Below are 20,537 nucleotides of genomic sequence, written 5' to 3' on the forward strand. Positions count from 1 at the left end.
ATGGTGCCATAAGCCTATCTTCTTTCACACAGTTTATTCTTGTTATTATTGTTATTATTTTCTCCTTCATGTTAAACATTATCTCTCTTTTTCTTCTACTCGAGAATGGGTAACTTTCAAGAACAGTGTTATAGGAATTCTCAGGTCGCGTATATATAAATCATATGTTCATAAATTTACAAGGCAAACACATACATAAGTATATAAACTATGTGTCTGAAACAGTACAGGAGAGCAATCCTGAAACCATTTTGACTCTCCCCAATGGACCTGAAATGTTTCTCTGCAAGGAGGAAGGAAAAGGGAAAGCCTCCCCGTTGTCTCTTTGCTCACAAATCCTGTCTTAAGGGCGTATCTGTGTATGAATAGGGTGAGCCTGTGACCTGGATTCAGGAACAAAAGAATGGCCAGGATGCCTAGGTAAAAGCAATCAGTGACCATTATCAGGTATCCTGGCAGACAGGTTTTCTGCTGTAGACCTCCCCTTCAGTGATGTATGCATGATGTTTTGCGGGGTGGTCTTGAGCTACAGGGGAGGCAATTTTCAAATGTCTATATAAGAGCTTAAGCACCATTGTTCTAGGTTCCTCTCCGCCCTCCCTGCATGGGGTGAGCAGGGGACCCTGTTGCAACAGTTTAATAAAGATCAGGCTTACTAGCTGCTTTGCTTCTCAATATTCCCTGGTTGGCCTCTGTTATTTTCTCCTACCAATAGAGAACCTACTTAAGGATGGGCTCTTAGATACCCCATAAGGGAAAGGGAGCAGTATTTTTCTTATAACAAACTATAAAGGACATTGTTTAAATTTTGTGCTCACAATATTTGTGAGACACAGCAGGTAGCCAGGATCTTCCTTGGCCCCCTTCCAAATAACATTTGCCTTCCCACCACCTAAGATAGACCTACATATCTGTGACCATTCAAGCAAAATGCACCCCACCCACCATGAATGGCAGCCCACCAAGGGCTTCATAAATTTGCTTTTGATATCTTGTCTGAAAGTTCAAAAGCAAAGAGTGAACTGTCAAGCTGAACTGCAAACAGCTGAAAGCATGTTAATAAAAACTTTGCGAGTGTCTCTTATGATACCATCGTGTCTTTGGAAACTACCATGTGTCACAGGGGTTGGTAATTATGAATGACATTTTCAGTAGCCATTGTGCAAGCTCCTAACATAGTTGTTCTTTCTGGTAAAGCAAGTCAAAGTATGTAAGCAGGTCAGTCCTGGGCATTATAATGGTGCCAAACTGGCTTTTCCTGTTCATTGCTTGCAATTCCAGATTCATAAGGCCTATGGGTATGTTTCTCTTCTTTTAAAGGCCTATTGTGCTCTCTTAGAATGCTATTAAGTTTCTGTTCCTGAAACAAGAACCCTGAGTTCTTCCTTAACTCATATTCTCTGAAGAATATTTGGGAGTGGCAGGTGTAGCAAGCGAAAAGTGAAGACAATGATGAAGCCACAGCCACAAATAAGAGAATTGTGTGTCCATGCCGGTTCCATTATGTCTCTTTTCTGGCTAGATGCACAGAATGATAATATATGCTGTGTGACTTTACAGAATGTTATGTACCAGTATGTCTCTGGTACTGGATATAAATATGAATTTATACACGGCACTAAGGTCCTATTCTCACGGTAGACTGTTAGTGTAGTATTTGCTGCAGTATGGTGTGGAATGCACAATGCCCTCTTTAAAACTTTATCTGTGAAACAGTCTGTGTGGCTGGCTTTGTCCTGAGATGCTATGAATGCAGGTTCTTCTTCTTGTGATCACTCGTAGCTGAGTGAGATTGTCTTCCATGAACACGGTCGTAACAGTGAGTCCATAAGTGACTGTGGAGGCCAATTCTGGACTCACGGATGAAAGGCGCTAATAAATGCTTTCAGCAATGGAAGCTATATTGTGGCCAGTCATCTGTAAATTCCTAAATTTAATGTTCATTTGCATAGAACTAGCCGGGCCACAAAATTCCCTAGTGGAATTTTAAACATTGGATTTGTTGATGAGCACTTAAAATTGTATTATCTTAGAAAAAGTTAAAGACAGGCTTATCTGCACAATTATTCAAAGCTTTCCCCCCCAGCTGCATTTCAGCCATTCTGCTGAAACATTTATTTATTTATTCGGTGGTGTATACAAAACAACAACGTCAGTCTGTCATAGAATAGTTCATTTTGGCAAAGGGAGATCTTTGATTCATGTTCATCATTCCTTCCTATTCTTATCCCATCTTGCAAGAGACACACATACTAGCTCATCATATGGGATGTGTAAGTGATTACATCTACTGACATTAGAAAGAATATATAGAGGGTGGGTGGAAGAGGTTGAATTATGTATGTCAACATCCTGAAATACATAATTAATTATATTTCAGAAGCATATAACATGAGGGCAGTATTTGCCCCATCTATGTTGCTTTGGTGTCTACTTCCAGCTATCTGAAAGCACAAGATTCCCTTAGTTTCCCTAAAGCACTACATTTCCTTAAATAAACCTCAGGCATTCCTGTTTCAACATATAGCCAGAATATCTAGCTTATGTTCCCAAGCATAAACTTTATGAAACCCACGTAAATTGGCTTCTTCAGTCTCTCAAATACAGTTACTGAAAATAGAACAACAAATTGCAAAGACACGGCAGTTCGTATGAAACCAATAATAAATTTATTAGAACAATTTAATACCTATTCAAATGAACAGTATATTACATCCTAAAGACCTTTCGAAGTTTTATCTATCAATTGGTTTTGAACAGAATCCTAAAAGCCTTATTTGAGAAAAAATGTGTTTTTGCCACAAGCAATGTAAAACAATGATGCAAGCTTTAAAGGATTAGGCACATGTGAATACTAAGGGGGGGGGGGCGCAGCCATGGTTACTTATACTCAAAGTAGATCCATTGAAATGGACTTAAGTGACTTGAGTCCATCAATTCCAAAGGGTCTACTTTGAATATGACTGGCTTAAGAGTGAGACTGAAAAACCCTTTCCTGACAGTTAATTATTTGACTACCAAAGGTCCATAGAATTTCAATGGAGTTTAGGCTCAACCTGAATCCTCTCTCTTGTATTTTATAGCTTCTAAAGTGTCATGGAGGTTGATGTTACAATAAGGACTTCAATAGCCATGTAGTATTGTTTAGAATGTCCCGAATTCTGATTTTGAGCTATGAACAACACCCAATAAAATAAACACCCATTGTTTATTTTATTTTTTATTTCCCACCCTTCACTCTAAGGTCTCAAGAGCATCACAACATGAAAAACAATTTAAAGCAACTTAACAACCATAAAAATAAGCGGGGGTCCTAGGAACATACACTTTGAGAAACTCTTTGTACTTTTATAATCTGAGGTACTTGAAGTGGGATTAAAAAACCCAGTACAGAAAGGGTTTGATCCCCCTTCAAGCACTGCTGAATTCCGACTCCAGATGTGCTTAATAAACACACTAATTTAATTGTAACTAGTCTGTCTTAACTGAATTATGGATAATGTTGTGTCGTCCTAATTCTATACAAAAAAAAGGTCCATTTTAAAATGCCTACGCCGTTTCTAAGTTTAAGAACATGTTATACTAAAGATGACAGGAATTTAAGTGGTCTTAAATTTCTGAAACCTTTTAAAAAGTTATATGCAAACACAAAGCATGCTGTTGCAGGAAAAAAACAACACCACCCCATTGTATTAGTGGGTCAGAGGCAATGTAATTAAACATTTTAAATTTAGATCATCACTAGTGTACCTGGTACATACTGTATGTGATGCTATCACATTTCTTTCTAAGAGTCTCTTCATGGGCGGGGGGGGGGAATCCACAAGTAGGGGTGGGTGTTGTTTTTAAATAAAAAGAACATAACCCAAACATTTGTAATTTTAGAACTAAGCCTTCTCAAAATGTATGTCCTCATCCCTGCTTGAGAGGTGTCTGAAAGGCAAGTCCTTTGAGTTACAGACTGGATGGGGCTAATTTAAAACAAAAAACAAAAATTATAACTATGTTGTAGGGTAGCTGGCAACTGGTAACTTAGGGAGGAGCTAGAGTTGATCTACTGGAGCTGGCTGGAGAAAAGGGAGCCTGAGCAGTCTCCCACCCTCTTGTAAGTAAGATGATGCCACACAAGTAAGGACTGTAGCTCTAGTGAAGAGAGGGCACCACCAAAAAGCTGGGACAGGATGCAGTTGCTAGCTTTCAGCAGGACAGAACCAATCAACTTTTGCTCCATATTATTGTGGCCATTTTGCTTGGCATTTGGAAGGCAAGTTAGGCAAGAGGGGATTTACAGAAATATTGTGGAATTTTAAACTGTGCATCCAACATAAGCTTACCCCACCAGTAAAAGCCTTGATGCCATAGCTGTTTGTATGAATATAGGAATGCTCAAGGTTGTGAGTGGTTCCTGGTTATTTAAATCCATGCATCTATTTGAAATTGAATATAGCTTATCTTTATTCTCTTATAATCATCATAAAGGTCTAACATAATTGTGCTTATGAAGAAGAGGGAATGTTAAGATATTCACCGCAAGAATAGTTTCTCTTTCGTAATCTCTAGGCTGATTACTATAAATTCACTGAGGATAATTACCGTATCCTTGTTATCTTACTGTGGGTCACTTTCTGAAAATTAAGGTGTATTGCTGAAGGTTTGGATTACTACCATTCTACACATCCATTTAGGGGTCTTGGCATGTGGGAGTTATCACTCTTCCAGGACCACAAGCCAACATTTTAAAATATGTTTAATTCTCTTGATAATAATAGGCCTAGCCTTTTGTAGGCAACTCTGTATTGGGAAAATTTTAATGCCTAATGTTTTACAATTTTTTTATGTGCTGTAAGCTGTCCAGGGTGGCTGGGGAAACCTAGCCAGATGGGCGGGGTATATATAATAATTTATTATTACTATTGTTACTAAAGGGATTGTCACCTATAACTCCCAAATTCTTTAGAACGAATAGAATCCTGCTTAGAGCAAATGCAGAGGAAGTATTCATTACATCTCAAGAAGCAGATAAAACATCATATTTCTTGCAATTAATATCCCTACTTCATACGACGCATATGAAGCTCTGCTATGAAAATAAAGAGACAAGAAGAGTCAGTCTCATGACCTATTGCATTGTTAAGCCAGGGGTGGGGATGGGGAGGAATGAATGTTTTATCAGTCCATAAATTTGACTCAATCGTTTTGTATAGAAAGTAGTATTCTGTTGAAGAAGGCAATCTTCCTCACTGGTATGGCTTCAGAAGTTTAGATCATCCACTGAATAAGAGATAGTAGAGGTGCCAGAACACTGAAAAGTATCAGGCTGGAGATGGGTTGTTTCCCAGAAGCGTCCTGCAAAAGAACACACATATAATTACTCTAGAATCAGTTTCTAGTATTGTGAGGCAGAAATTCCCTTTCTGCATAGTTATAGAAACCTCTTTCAGCCCTCATATTTACCCCATACAAAAAAGCCCCACAACACTTTACAGCAGTTCTATACATGATTTCTCTCAATTAGGTTCAGTGAGGCTTACTCTCAGGTCAGTAGGCCTAAGAATGCAACCTTAGCCTTTCCTCATAGGAAAGTGCTTTAACCGCTCGGTCATTTGGGCAGCAGTGGTTTTCTGCACCTTTTTCTAGCTCTGCAATATCCTAGCACACAGTATTCCTAATGCACACACAAGAGACTTCTATAATGGCATTATGGCACTCATCACTTTTTATTTTCAATCCCTTCCGCTAGCAATTTGCATCATAAAATATGCATGTTTCATGGCTGGCACACAATGAATTGATGTTTAAAGTGAACTACTGCTGCAACCCCAGCATCTCTTTGCTGGGGAGTCACAGATCCTTTCAGTGCCTATTGGCCACAATGTGAATCCCTTGGCCCTTTCTTCCACTGAATTTTGGTGGGCATTTATTTTGTTGCCCGTTCCCCAATTTGGAGAGCTCCATTTAGAAGGTTAGAAGGCTTGGATTCCCACCATCGCAAATAATTTGGTGGCATCCACAAACCCAACCACCTGACTGCACATCATTTATGAATAAAGCCTTGTCTGCTCATGAGGTGGTAGAATGAACTGGACCGCTTCAGACTGCCAGTGGAAGCATCACAATTGTTAAGTGTTTCCCTATGTTAAAAAGCAATAACCCAAACATGTGCTTGAAAGTGGAAATTTCAAACAGAGAAGGGGCCAGGATAAAACCTTTCTCCCTCATGTGCTAGGTCTTTGTTTTGCTTGCAGTGAACTTGTGGAGAACTTCCAAAAAAACGGCACGCACCACCTTCAGAACGCAGTGGTACAGTCCACTCTGCCACTGCATTATGATGCCTGAAATTAAATAGCATCAGTCTCTGGATAGGTCCTGAGGGTACTTCACTGTTTACCTTCCTGATAACTCATCCTTTTATCCTATGACTTAGGATCCTTTGGCTAAAGTCCAACTACAAAATGTTAACAGGACTGTAATTTTTACAAGTTACGATAAGAACCCTTTTCGGACAAAAGATATGTGCAAACTTCCATTTAAATAATAGGTAATTTTCTCCCTATGCAGCTCTGATACCAGAAGTGAAGTGGAAGTGGAGAAAATACCTGGAGTGTCTCCTGCACCCTCCCTTTGAAAAACCCATTCCACATTTCTACTGTACACATACACTGGGTGGATATACAAGAGAGAGAAAAAGGCGTCTGCTCCCTTAGACTCCAGTGCATCACTTCAAAGCATGGTTAGAAGCAGCAGCAGCAGCAGCCCAGATGTGGCAGTCAACCAAAAGTTCCACAAGAAGATCAATGCACATTTCTAGTCTATGCCACCGATTCAATACCATCCAATATTGTTCACAGGATTATTTGTGAACATGGCCGTTGTCATTTAACAGAAATAAGGAAGGGTGTGTGTAAGTGTTCTGAAAACAGTGTACTTACAGAGTGAGGAGCCTGATTGCTTTGAAAACCCTGCAGAAGGGGGGAAATGGGTGCAAATTATTTCAGCAACTCAGCCTTGGCACATTCATAGTAAGTCCTCATATGGCCTCAAGGTGCAGAGGCCTTTCTGTGCGTAGCCTGGGAGCCTCTGGCTCATGATGGGACCTCCAGAGCCCAGAATTTCCCCTTTTCTTATTGAAACACAGCTCCCTCCAGATTTCTAAGATGTGGCACAGATTTTTGCCAAAGAGAAGTTTGGCAGCATTCTTACACAGAAGTAAGGCACTTTCTTCTGTAAGGGCATAGAAAACTGCAACCATGCAGATTATTCAACAAAATTTACTCTTTAAGAATACACATGATCACAGACTTGCAGCACATTCCTATACTTGTTTATTTGTGAAGAAGTCTGGCTGAATTAAAGGCCAACAACTTCCATGAAAGTGTGTTTTAGGCAGCAATTCTAAGCACACTTACTAGGAAATAAATCCCACTGAATTCAGTCAAGCTTACTTTTGTGTAGAGATATATTGGATTAGGCTATTAGTGTTAACTTGTGAAAAGCACATGATAATAAACCAGTTTTAGTACTGGGTCAAGTGCTTCATGATTGATTACAGTCCCGGAGTATTTAGGAGCTTTGCTGATACTTTCAAAGTCATATATATACTTTTAGAAATGCTCCCCAAGCCAAGAAGAAGATTAAAAGCTAATGCAGAAAGGCTGCTTACCTTGTTGGAACCATATGGCCTACTTCCGTATGGTGAACCCTGTAAAAATGAGAAACCCATTAAATCTAGAAAACGTGCACTACTATCTGGCTGGGGTGGAGGAATCACCTACTCAGTTATGATCCTCCTTGTGAACATTGGCCACTGATTCCAACCGAGGGTACAGCACAATCCTAGAAATGTAAACTCAGAAGAAAGCTCCATTGGGTTCAATGGAGTTTACTCCCAGGTAAGCAGATACAGGATTGTCCCTCGCTTCTCAGCACCAGTGTGTAAATACTCTTTGATTTTAAAAGTATTTAGTCACATATTTTGAAAGAGCGGGGGAAAGCCTACTTCATAAAGATATTCAATAAACACACAAGACGTAACCGGCAGTACTTTTGAATAAATAAGGTATATTATTCATTGTATCAAATTGTAGATTTCAATGGAAGTTTCATAAAGTTCAACGAGAAAAGCAGAAAACCCAGTGGAGCAGTTAATTCTCTAGTCAGTTCATGCATAAGGTTCATACATGTAAAAGTATCTATTCCACCTGTCTGTTCAACGAGTCCAATAATTCACATGAATGGTTGTTACAGTTCCACAGAATCCTTTCACAGAGTCTAAAGACAAAGATATCTGGAATATTAGCCTTGTTTCGCCATCCTAGGCTTCATGAGTAGAACAGGCTCATACACTACAATGCTATAAGATCCACTATCCTGTAATACTGTTCTACTGACAACCCTTCTAACAACCCTTCATGTGGATTATTGGACTCTTTGTACAGCCGGTTACTTCATAAGGATGACATAGGCTTGAAATCCAAATGAATTAAGTGTTTTCAAACTTTCTACCCTAAGAGAACTACTGCCATGCCTACTTGTCTGCTGAGGAATATCAGTGTATCTGCCAAAAAACCCTTTTGTTGCCCAGTTTCACACTCGGTTCTCCTGAGGCACTGGCTAGGCCTGTTGAGTTTCATTGTAACTGGGAAAGTTTAGGAGTGATGGGCAGCTTTGTTTTCTTCGCTGCCATTGGAAAGAACAGCAATCATGTTGACATCCTGCCCGCCATTTTGAATCCTCCAAACAACATGCAAGACCTAGCAGAATTCTGTGGCACTGTGAGGGGGACAGGGCAGTGGCAACAAAAAATAGTGAGGGTGTTGGGAGAAAGCTGCCTTATTTTCCTCTGAGGGTGAGAAAAAGAAAAATCTCCAAAACTTCCTCAGAAAAAATGTCTTCGGATAAATTTTGTCTCGGCTCTGAAGAGCATAAAGCTCATTGCCATATCATATTGAGAGGACAAAGCAATTTAGCATGGCTCCATGATGTTTTACTGAGAAGTTAGTTCTACAAAGTTTATTGGTACTTATAAATAACAAATACATTTGTTAAACAGTCCTTACATATCCACCATATTGGCTGCCTAGCCGTCCGCCACCATATTGGCTACTTCCATAGGGGTAACCCTAGAATCAAAACAGAAATGAGAAAATAAATAAATAAATAAATATTAAAAATGTAAACACCAATATTTTATTTGTTAATGCTGTAGAGAAAATTTCTGTCTTGTCCACCACCCTGCTGGCTACTTTGGTTTCCACCATTTTGGTACAATCCTGTAAAGGAAAGCTTTGATTTTATCCGCCACTTATGTAAAAAAAGAAAAGGGGGGAAAAAGCTCCATATATAGGCCAAACTAAATAAGATGTTGGAGTACTGTGACTGGAGCTCCTGTGATGGTTTCTCTTTTTGCACTGGGGGAGAGGGTATAATCCATTGCCACTGTAGAAGTTTTTCAATGCAACCCCTCTCCCCCAATATTATTCAAAGCTGAAAGGGATACAGGCACAATATGGGTGCCTCTAGGTTTCAATCTTCATGACTACTACCCCACAAAATAGCCCTGAACCAAATCAAGGGCTTCAAGGTTGCTTTTTGAAAAACAAAAATATGTCACGAGCTCCTAAATGTAAATTCTGCTTAAAATTGTTCCTTACTTGTCCGTATCGTCCACCACCATATTGATTGCTGCCGCCATATTGGTTTCCTTGCCAACCACCATATTGGCCGCCTTGGCTGCTGCCATACTGGCTACTTCCTGACTGAGAACCCTGTAAAACACACACACACACAAGAGCCAGGTTTTTAATGCAATTCATGTGGTTGAAGTTTATTCCTTGTCCACTATAAGGGTGGGGTCAGAAGGACAATTACTTAGAAATAATGCCATTTGTTCATATCTTTTAAGGGTAATATAGATAGGTTTAAAATATATGCCACAACAGACTAGCCTCAAACATTTAATAACTGACACAGTACACAAAAGAGATTAGGTGGGCAACCACAAAAGAATTAGCTGCACTCATGCTGCAGAAAACAGGAGTTTTGGAAAGTAGCTCATTCATAAATAAACAAACACACACAAACAAATGCATCCATCTCCTATAGCTTCCAAAACATAAAAATGAATACAGCAGGCAATGGGTACTTACAGTCATTCCACCTGGACAATAACACCCAGGCTGAAAAGAAAACACAAAACACTTGTCATATTTCTTTAGCAATCTTACTAGAATGCCGTTTTTATGGAGGAATTTTGTGTGGATTAAGATTGCTCAATGATTCTTTACACTTTAAAAATCACGAAACGCAACCCTGTATCGGGATTTTTTAAAATGTTTAGTGTTTTACAATACTTTATGTGTTGTAAGCCGCCCAAAGTGACTGGGGAAACCCAGCAAGATGGGTGGGGTATAAATAATAAAATTATTATTTATTATTACAGTGGTGCCTCGCAAGACGAAAAGAATTCGTTCTGCAAGTCTTTTCGTCTTGCAATGTTTTTCGTCTTGCGAAGCACGGTCCGTCGCAACTGCGCCTCTTCAAGCAGCTTTTTTAAAAAAGCGCAAGACGTTTTTGTCTTGCGAAGCAAGCCCATAGGGAAATTCGTCTAGCGAAGCAACGCAGAAACGGAAAACCCTTTCGTCTAGCGAGTTTTTCGTCTTGCGAGGCATTCGTCTTGCGGGGCAACACTGTATTATTATTCTGGACACTAAAACTTCTGCTCTTAGTTCTTCCAAGATGCATTTTCTGAACATTACTAAGGTTTTGGTTTTGATATTCTTCTTTGTATTTAATTTCTGTTGCGTTGCCTACATTAGATAGCAACCCTGTTTGCACAGGGTCTGTTTTCTTAAAAATTCAGGTACATTCAGCTGGCTTGTACCATACATGCACTGAGTGCTCACACCCTTCTTTGTGGGCGCCCTTTGTGGGACTGCGCATGGCACTGCGGCCCACTTGGGAACCACCAGCTGGTTTGGCAGGCCTGCCCCCCTGTGCTAGTCATTGGAGGTTCCTGCCAAACCTGTTAGCAAATCAGCCCTGCAGGGAGGCGGGGCCAGCTGCTTAAATAGGAGGCGGAGGCGGCAGCAACCATGTGTTCGGCTCCGGAGCTTCACCCATCTACCCAACCCTCCCTTTGTTTAATGCTTTTTTGCAGGTTAACCATTTCCCTTCCTGTTCAGCGGGCGCTGCTACGGTCTTTGGATGGTTGTTGTTGAAGAGCCGGGAAGGAATTTTCTTACATTGGCAGGTTTTGCCTTCCCCGTAGCAATTCGTCACAACTTTGGCGGTTTTAGGCCTTGGGCGGAATCCTTTAGTCTATCTTTCCTAAATGGGGGACGGGGGACGGGACGTGAAGTGGTGACCTTGAGGACTATGAATGCAACCTCCCAGGCAGGACTGGAACTTAGAGGGGAGGGGTGTTATATACTGAGTTGAATAGGATCCAAAATGCAGCAGTCTGATTGGTCCTAGAACAATAGGATTCAGAATGCAGCAGTCTGATTGCTCCTAGAGAAATAGGATCCAGAATGCAGCAGTCTGATTGCTCCTAGAACAATAGGATCCAGAATGCAGCAGTCTGATTGGTCCACAGGAGCCACCCAATCCAGCTCCAGGTGGAAGTGAATCCGCAACCTGATTGGCCTACAGGAGAATCCCGGAATTAGCCAATCACGTGGGGCCCATTGTGTAAATAATGTATATAAAGCAGACATTCTGGGGGAACTTCCATTCCTCCTCACCACTATGAGCTGAATGAAGAGCATGAAATCCACTCTCGACTCCAAGTATATTTCACCTCTTAAAGGGGTTTGTATATGGGAGTCTCTGGCCATACACTGAAAGGTTGCCAGTGAACTCCCCTGTGTTGCAGGGATATGGGGTGGGCTGCCAGTATACACAAGCGTCTTGCTGTGCACCCTCCCATATCCCATTCACCCTGAAGAGCCCCAGTTCCCCCAGCTGGGGGGCTGGGAGGGATACACACCCAATGCCTAAGCCAAGGTCTTCCTACGTCTAAAATGTTTAATAAAGTTGTGGCCAATTTTTAATCCCATAACACGTTGTCATGAGTCATTATTCCTTCTGGTGGTCTCTCAGGGCTGGGGGGGCGGTGTCCACCTGGGCTTGCAATAAACAAGCATGGTAACAAGAAAATGCTTACCTGTCCACCAGGTTGGCTGCCTCCGGCGTATGATGAGCTCTATATTTGCAGAAACAAACCAACAGGCTTTCATGTTCTAAACTTGTCTATCTATCACTACACAAGAGTTCACCAATAGCATCCAGTAATTACAGTATCAATTGTGTGAGGGGAAAATGCTTACCGGACTACCCTGCTGGCTTCCTGAAGGGGATGCTGAACCCTGTAATTATACAGTGAAAACACAGGTCATATATATAGCAATGGCTTTCCGATCTTTATACAGTATGCGGAATATGATAATAAAGCTTTATGATAAAATAAAGTGGCCATTACACAGTCAACACAGACTGGAAAAAGCCTTGATTGCGGAGGGTTAGGCTAATAGGAACTGACTCTTAAGGCATTAAATGTGGAAAAGGTTTGGTAAAGGAATCAGGGGAGAACGATGATGGTCTGTGGTCCAGCAGCCCATTATTAATCGGCTTCAAATCCTGGTTAAGAAACAAAGTTAAATGGAAGCTGATTGGCCTCATCCGTGGTTGACACTGGCTTTGAGATGGAGACACATGATACCTTGCTAAAGTTAAGCTGATCTGAGCCTGGGCAGTGTCTCCATAGACTACCTGGGAGCCCTATATATGTCTGATGCCTTGAATTTCACCATGGGAAAAAGTCAATAAATTTATGTAATAAATAAAATAAAGGGGATGAGAGATGCAGATGAGAGCCGCAATGTGAGATCATCTGCTTACCCGCAGAGCAGGCAAATGACAAATTGCACATCTGCTCTAAAATATTGCAGCAAATTCATAAATATATCTAAGCAAATTTATAAAATATTAAAGCAAATTTATGAAATATTAACATTTTGAGTAAACATTACCTGTCCAGACTGGCTTCCTCCTGAGGAGCCCTAAAAGCAACACACAAGCAGTCAATTTCTGTGCTAATATGGCAAGATACCTACTTCTCTTTGTGTGGTTTCTCCCCCCACACTCTTTCTGCATGTTAATTTCTTACCTGTCCAACAGACTGACTGCCTCCTGAAGAAGTGGAGTTCTGTAAAAGAATAGGAAGTGTTTGTTTCTATTCCTTTTAAAAAGCAACAGCCAAGCAATCTTTGGGTGGTTTAGATTTCTTTTGGAAATAAGAGAACGTCTATACCTCAATCCAGCTAGGTGCCAAATTCTTACCTTTCCACCAGGCTGACTGCCTCCTGAGGAAGAGTTGTTCTGCAAAAAATTAGGAATTGATTGTTTCTGCTCCTGATGCTTTGTGGTACGCTTCTTTGGAAATAGGTAAATGTCTATATTCTGACCCTGCTGCATGCGTCTCTAATGCTGGATGAGAGCAGCACCAATTTGCTTTGCATCCAGAGTTCCTTTCCTATGGCTCATGAGAAAGAGACTAGATCTACTGCCACCTGCAGTCCTTCTGAACAGCTGACTGCTCCGATTGCTGATTTTTCTGACAGCAGTACGCATGTGCAGACCTATCTAGTGTGCGATGGGGTATCTTTAAAGATATACCGTATTTTTCGCTCTATAGGACGCACCAGACTACAAGACGCACCTAGTTTTTGGAGGAGGAATACAAGAAAAAAAATATTCTGAATCTCAGAAGCCAGAACAGCAAGAGGGATCGCTGCGCAGTGAAAGCAGTGATCCCTCTTGCTGTTCTGGCTTCTGGGATAGCTGTGCAGCCTGCATTTGCTCCATAAGACGCACACACATTTCCCCTTACTTTTTAGGAGGGAAAAAGTGAGTCTTATAGAGCAAAAAATATGGTAAATAAGGTTTCTATATGGCCTGCTTGTCCAAGTTTTGGCCAGATTCTGAGCATGCCATCCAGCGTGGGCCATTTGGGCCACATTTCCAGCTTCCGTCGAAAAAATATTAGGTTGCTAGCCTTTGTAGAACCAGAGATATGAGGCAAAACCACAGGAAGATTCTGGCCAATTGTTTAGTGAGACGCCAAGTCTGTGTCTGCCTTCCATTGTCTTAGGAAGGAAGACACAGCTAGGATTGTCATACAGAGAAGCAGCAATAATCACCTTTGTTTCCCTCTTTCATAAACTGATGGCTACAAAGCAATGCAAGAAGCAATTTACGATCTCCTCCTTGTCAACGTATTTGCTCTTTTTTATAATCTAGCTGAAGGGAAGCTGCCCAACTTTTCCGCTTCCTAGATTTTAGTAGGTTTCTAAAAATAAGTCAGCTTAAGGCAAAGTATCTCATACAATCTTATGATTTCCAAGCCTGGTCCTGTATTTCCGATACTTGAAGAAATCCCGTGGATACCAACCCCATTCTTTCCCCTTCGTCTTAAATCAAGATTCTCCTCCCACAGACACTGAACTCCAATGCAACTTTACATTTTGGCTCCCCTAACCCAAGATTCTACTTTCCTCCATTAACTTTTTAAAAATCGGATTCTTTAATTAAACAGGAGAACCACCAGTTTTCAAGACCCTTGTCAAGATTTTTCAAATGCATGTCTCAGCTCCATGCGTTAAAATATGATCGCATTTTAGAAGTATATTTAAAACATGATTATATCGGAGTATTCTTTCTGGGACTAAACAAAAAGCTTTCTATTCAAATTCGAAATACTCATGGACCAAACCTGTACTAAGGAGGAGCCAATGTTCCAATTATAAAAGCGCATTCACTGTCAATGGTAAGAGAATTATAAATGGGAAAGATTTTTTACCTTTCCATATTGGCTGCCACTGCCGTACGATCCACCCTGCCCATACTGGCTGCCGCTGCTGCCGCCATATGATCCACTCTGCCCATACTGGTTGCTGCCGCCACCGTATGAGCCACCCTGTCCAGAAAACAATTATTTTATTTTATTTTTAAAAAGATGGTTTGTCACTGAGACACCATATTACCATATCAAAAGATCTACAGCAAGCCACTCTCTAAGCAGAAATAAGCAGAAAATCTTCTTGGCCCTGATAGTAGTCTTGATTCAGTGGGAGGCATCCATTCACTAATGGCAAATTTTGCAGATTTTGCCTCCAATTTCCAGCACCTCCTGAAAATCTCCTCTGGAAGGTCCCAGGAGCCTCTGGAAAAGATCTCCAGGGGCTGCTGGGGACCTGCATAGAGGAAAAAGGTAAAGGTAAAGGGACCCCTGACCATTAGGTCCAGTCGTGACCGACTATGGGGCTGCGGTGCTCATCTCGCTTTATTGGCCGAGGGAACCGGCATACAGCTTCCAGGTCATGTGGCCAGCATGACTAAGCCGCTTCTGGCGAACCAGAGCAGCGCACGGAAATGCCGTTTACCTTCCCGCCAGAGGAGTATCTATTTATCTACTTGCAGTTTGGCGTGCTTTCGAACTGCTAGGTTGGCAGGAGCAGGGACCGAGCAACGGGAGCTCACCCCGTCACGGGGATTCAAACCGCCGACCTTCTGATCGGCAAGTCCTAGGCTCTGTGGTTTAATGCACAGCGCCACCCGTGTCTCTTGGGCATAGAGGGAAGGAAACTGGCAAAGTTATCTCCCAGTAGAGGGCACCATTCAAGGCAACCCGCACTTTTGTTTCCTTATGTATGGATTGGATCCAGGCGTCACTCCTATCATGGATGGGGAGGCTAATTTTGCATCTCCCGCTGCAGCCCTCAGTGCCACACTGTTCTGGAGGGTGTCAGTGTCTTCATCCAGGACAGCATGGAAGGATGGGGGGGAGCAGGGAGAGGGAGGAAGTGGCAGAAAGTCACACCCCCAACACACACACCTTCCACCAGATTCATCCAATGGATCAGAAAGCTTTGTGGGCAGAAGAAAACCTTCCATCTACAGAAGGCAAAGTCCAGATGGCTTTATGCCGCCTTGAGATATCTATCTATCTATCTATCTATCTATCTATCTATCTATCTATCTATCTATCTATCTCATCTATCTATCTATCTATCTATCTATCTATCTATCTATCTATCTATCATCTATCTATCTATCTATCTATCTATCTATCTATCATCTATCTATCTATATCATCTATGTATGCTACTTTATGAATTTGTTTTTACCTGCCCATATTGGCTGCCTCCACCGTATGATCCACTCTGTCCACCCTGCAGGGGAAACATTAATTACAATAGCTACTTTTTATGGCTGCTTTCTATTACCAGGAGCAGAAATTAGGATATAAATGTTTTCTTTTATTTATTTTTTATAGCTGTGTTTATGCTAAGGCATATGTTCCTTAATATGCACACATTAAATGAGTTTTTACCTGTCCATATTGACTGCTGCCACCGCCATAAGATCCACCCTGGGGAGAAAATGCATTATTATATTATTATAATATAATCAGAACCAGTGAAGGCAGTGAAGGTCCTGTGTGAGTGCCTGGAGGTGGTTGGAGGATGGATGGCAGCTAATGGACTGAAGTTGAATCCTGACAAGACAGAAGTACTGTTTTTGGGGGACAGGGGGCGGGCGGGTGTGGAGGACTCCCTGGTCCTGAATAGGGTAACTGTGCCCCTGAAGGACCAGGTGCGCAGCCTGGGAGTCATTTTGGACTCACAGCTGTCCATGGAGGCACAGGTCAAATCTGTGTCCAGGGCAGCTGTCTACCAACTCCACCTGGTACGCAGGCTGAGACCCTACCTGCCCGCGGACTGTCTGGCCAGAGTGGTGCATGCTCTGGTTATCTCCTGCTTGGACTACTGCAATGCGCTACCTTTGAAGGTGGCTCGGAAACTACAACTAATCCAGAATGCGGCAGCTAGACTGGTGACTGGGGGCGGCCGCACATAACACCAACCTTGAAAGACCTACATTGGCTCCCAGTACGTTTCCGAGTACAATTCAAAGTACTGGTGTTGACCTTTAAAGCCCTAAACGGCCTCGGTCCAGTATACCTGAAGGAGCATCTCCACCCCCATCGTTCTGCCCAGACGCTGAGGTCCAGCGCCGAGGGCCTTCTGGCGGTTCCCTCATTGCGAGAAGCAAAGCTACAGGGAACCAGGCAGAGGGCCTTCTCGGTAGTGGCGCCCGCCCTGTGGAACGCCCTCCCGTCAGATGTCAAAGCGATAAATAACTACCTGACATTCAGAAGACATCTTAAGGCAGCCCTGTTCAGGGAAGCTTTTAATCTGTGATATTTTAGTGTATTTTTGGTTTCTATGGAAGCTGCCCAGAGTGGCTGGGGAGGCCCAGCCAGATGGGCGGGGTACAAATAATAAATTATTATTATTATTATTATTATTATTATTATTATTATTATTATTTAAGAATAGCAAACCTTCCCTAATATATTTTCAAGATTTAAGAGCAAAATAAGCATACTGTGTGTGTGTGTGTGTGTGTGTGTGTGTGATATTACTATGGCAGGTATTTCATTTATCTATTAACATAGTTCCTACCTGTCCGCTGCTGCCGCTGCCATATGATCCACCCTGGGAAGAAAATACTTATTTATCATCATCATCATTATTATTTACGAATAGCAAACCTTCCCTAAGATATTTTCAATATTTAAGAGCAAAATAAGCATTGTGTGATATTACTATGTCAGGTATTTCATTTATCTATTAACATAGTTCTTACCTGTCCGCTGCTGCTGCCTCCATATGATCCACCCTGAACAGAAAACAATTACTACTTCAGATAAGGTTTATTTGTTGGTGCAACACCACATTACATTAGCATATCTGACATTCAGCTACTTTCTGTATTGCGGAACAGAAATAAGCATAACACTTTTACGATAAGACATCTTTGTGCATACTATCTAACACTACGGTATAGACCAGTGCTTTTGGACAACAATTCCTATCATCCCTGACCACTGGTCTTGCTAGCTAGGGATGATGGGAGTTGTAGTCCAAAAACAGCTGGAGACCCAAGGTTGGGAAACACTGGTATAGACAATGTCTCCAGATGTTGATGGAGTATAACTCCCATAATTCATGCCCATTGGTTATGCTTGCTGCAGATGATGGGAGCTGGAATCTAGAGTCTGGAGACCCAAGGCCGAAGAACATTTGTAGAGATTACATTACACACACACACACACACACACACACACACACACACTTACCTGTCCGTATTGGCTGCTGCTCCCGTATGATCCACTCTGTCCACCCTGAACAGTAAAACATGTTACTTCAAAAAAAGATTGTTTCTTTCAGATGCGATAGTACCATATGCTTAACACACATTGTGTAACTAATTGGGATCCATTTCTATCTGGTATTTGCAAAGAAACTGCCTTGGTTGATCTAGCTGGTGAACGATATTGGAGAAAAGGCAGGAACTCCAGCGCTGGGAATTCAGCTTAACATTATTGTCATTCAAGTTAATGGAATGGACATCAAAGGTCTCCTAGTCCAAATGCCTGCTACGAGTTAACACCTCATGGATTTCTCCCTAGTTATCTCCCACCTCATAAAAAAGGGCCCATTAGGTCCAGTCATGGCTGACTCTGGGGTTGCGGCGCTCATCTCGCTTTATTGGCCGAGGGAGCCGGTGTACAGCTGGTCATGTGGCCAGCATGACTAAGTCGCTTCTGGCGAACCAGAGCAGCGCACGGAAACGCCATTAACCTTCCCGCCGAAGCGGTACCTATTTATCTACTTGCACTGGTGTGCTTTTGAACTGCTAGGTTGGCAGGAGCTGGGGCAGAGCAATGGGAGCTCACCCCGTTACAGGGATTCGAACCGCCAACCTTCTGATCAGGAAGTTCTAGGCTCTGTGACAGAGTTATCCCTAGTTATCACCCACCTCATACAAAAGGGCCTCTGAAGCAGATCTTAAGGATTATGCAGTAACATAGGAGGGGGAAAAATGCTCCTTCAATCGCCTAGTCTTAAGCTATTTGGGGCTCCTTAGAGTAAAACCACCACATTTAGTGGTGCCCAGAATCAAACAAATTGTTAGCTAGAGATGGATAAAATATTTTCAGACCAGCCTTAATAATCTTGATACCATGTTCTGAATTTAAGTGAAGTTTCTATAAAGCTTTCAGATGGCAAATAATATAAAAACCAATAGTCTAGCCTGGCTCTTACTAGAGCACAGATAACGCCATAATGACATGTACATTGTATATTACCTACATGTATAATTCTTTTACCTGTCCATATTGACTGCTACCACCGTATGATCCACCCTGTCCATATGGATGACCATAACCATATGATCCACCCTGTAATTAAAAAAGTCTTATTACTACTTATTACAACCATTTTTTTAAAAAAAATATGCAACCTCAATATAACTGCATAATAAATAAACTGTAGATAAATAGTCAAAGCTGGGGGGAAATATAGGAGAAACAACCATATTGTCCCCATATGACCCCCCTGCCCGCTGTCCAGAAAACAGCTATTTCAAGAAATATTCTCTGATGCTGAAAAACTATATTGCTGAAATATATCTGCACTCAGCTACTTTCTATAACCAGGACAGGAAATAAGCATAAAATGTATTTTATTTTATTTTTCATAATTCTCTCTTTCTGTCTTTCTCTCCATATGCTATATTACAAAATAACATTTACCTGTCCATATTGGTTGCCGCCGCCGTATGATCCACCCTGAACAGAAAACAATTATAAATTGAATAAGGATTACTTTAATACATCTCAAAGGCAGAAACCCCCCCCACTAAACTTTTATCTATATAATGGCACACTGTGTATTACAACACACACACACACACACACACACACACGATAACAAAATACTTTTTACCTGTCCATATTGGCTGCCACCATAAGATCCACTCTGTCCACCCTGAACAGAAAACAATTATAAATTGAAAAATGATTACTTTAATACATCTCAACTAGCTTCCTATATTCAAAGGCAGAAAAAACCCACCAAACCTTTATCTACATAATAGCACATCATTTATTACTATATATATCTATTATATCTATACTATCTATCTATCTATCTATCTATCTATCTATCTATCTATCTATCATCTATCTATCGTCTGTCTGTCTATCTATCTATCTATCTATCTATCTATCTATCTATCTATCTATCTATCTATCTATCATCTATCTATCTCTCTATCTATCATCTATAATACATATACTAGATAACAAAATGATTTTTACCTGTCCATATTGGCTGCCACCATAGGATCCACTCTGTCCACCCTGAACAGAAAACAATTATTACCTGAATAATATTACCTTAGCACATGTGCAATGCAATCCTACCACTGGCTAAATGGGGTTAGGAAGGAGTGAAGGTTTGTCTCCTTTGCTAGAGATGAACTTGGGTAGCAAAGGGCATGGGGGTTCCTGTTATGCCCTGTTATGTTCCTCCATGGTCAGCTGTTCCTTATTTTGCGATCGGTAGCTGGCGTTAGGACTCAAAACAGAGATTCAGCAGGGGAAAGACAAAGGTGGCCTTGGGACC

The 20,537-nt window shown here is 41.5% G+C and overlaps 1 protein-coding gene across 50 annotated transcripts in view; it reads right to left on the reverse strand.

Annotated features, from left to right (window-relative positions):
• Positions 1-2,646: 2,646 nt before the first annotated feature.
• The window catches only part of LOC309535054 (uncharacterized protein), a 68,577-nt gene continuing 50,686 nt past the window's right edge, over positions 2,647-20,537 (reverse strand). For 28 of the 50 annotated variants that reach the window (XM_082227759.1, XM_082227755.1, XM_082227744.1 and 25 more), the window contains 21 exons: positions 20,231-20,272; positions 19,857-19,898; positions 19,664-19,699; positions 19,238-19,309; positions 18,203-18,247; positions 17,710-17,742; positions 17,526-17,558; positions 16,391-16,429; positions 16,185-16,229; positions 14,858-14,974; positions 13,339-13,377; positions 13,166-13,204; positions 13,029-13,058; positions 12,327-12,365; positions 12,164-12,202; positions 10,146-10,175; positions 9,651-9,764; positions 9,057-9,119; positions 7,661-7,699; positions 6,930-6,959; positions 2,647-5,346 (listed from right to left, as the gene is read on the reverse strand). In XM_082227759.1, coding sequence (XP_082083885.1) covers positions 5,260-5,346; positions 6,930-6,959; positions 7,661-7,699; positions 9,057-9,119; positions 9,651-9,764; positions 10,146-10,175; positions 12,164-12,202; positions 12,327-12,365; positions 13,029-13,058; positions 13,166-13,204; positions 13,339-13,377; positions 14,858-14,974; positions 16,185-16,229; positions 16,391-16,429; positions 17,526-17,558; positions 17,710-17,742; positions 18,203-18,247; positions 19,238-19,309; positions 19,664-19,699; positions 19,857-19,898; positions 20,231-20,272 — 1,053 coding nt within the window. In that variant the 3' untranslated portion in view covers positions 2,647-5,259. The remainder of the gene's footprint in view (positions 5,347-6,929; positions 6,960-7,660; positions 7,700-9,056; positions 9,120-9,650; positions 9,765-10,145; positions 10,176-12,163; positions 12,203-12,326; positions 12,366-13,028; positions 13,059-13,165; positions 13,205-13,338; positions 13,378-14,857; positions 14,975-16,184; positions 16,230-16,390; positions 16,430-17,525; positions 17,559-17,709; positions 17,743-18,202; positions 18,248-19,237; positions 19,310-19,663; positions 19,700-19,856; positions 19,899-20,230; positions 20,273-20,537) is intronic. The other 22 variants (XM_082227747.1, XM_082227732.1, XM_082227754.1 and 19 more) reach the window with 17 other exon arrangements.

The sequence above is a fragment of the Podarcis vaucheri genome (genome assembly GCF_965113315.1).
Source record: "Podarcis vaucheri genome assembly, chromosome: 6".
Taxonomy (NCBI): Eukaryota; Metazoa; Chordata; class Lepidosauria; order Squamata; family Lacertidae; genus Podarcis; species Podarcis vaucheri.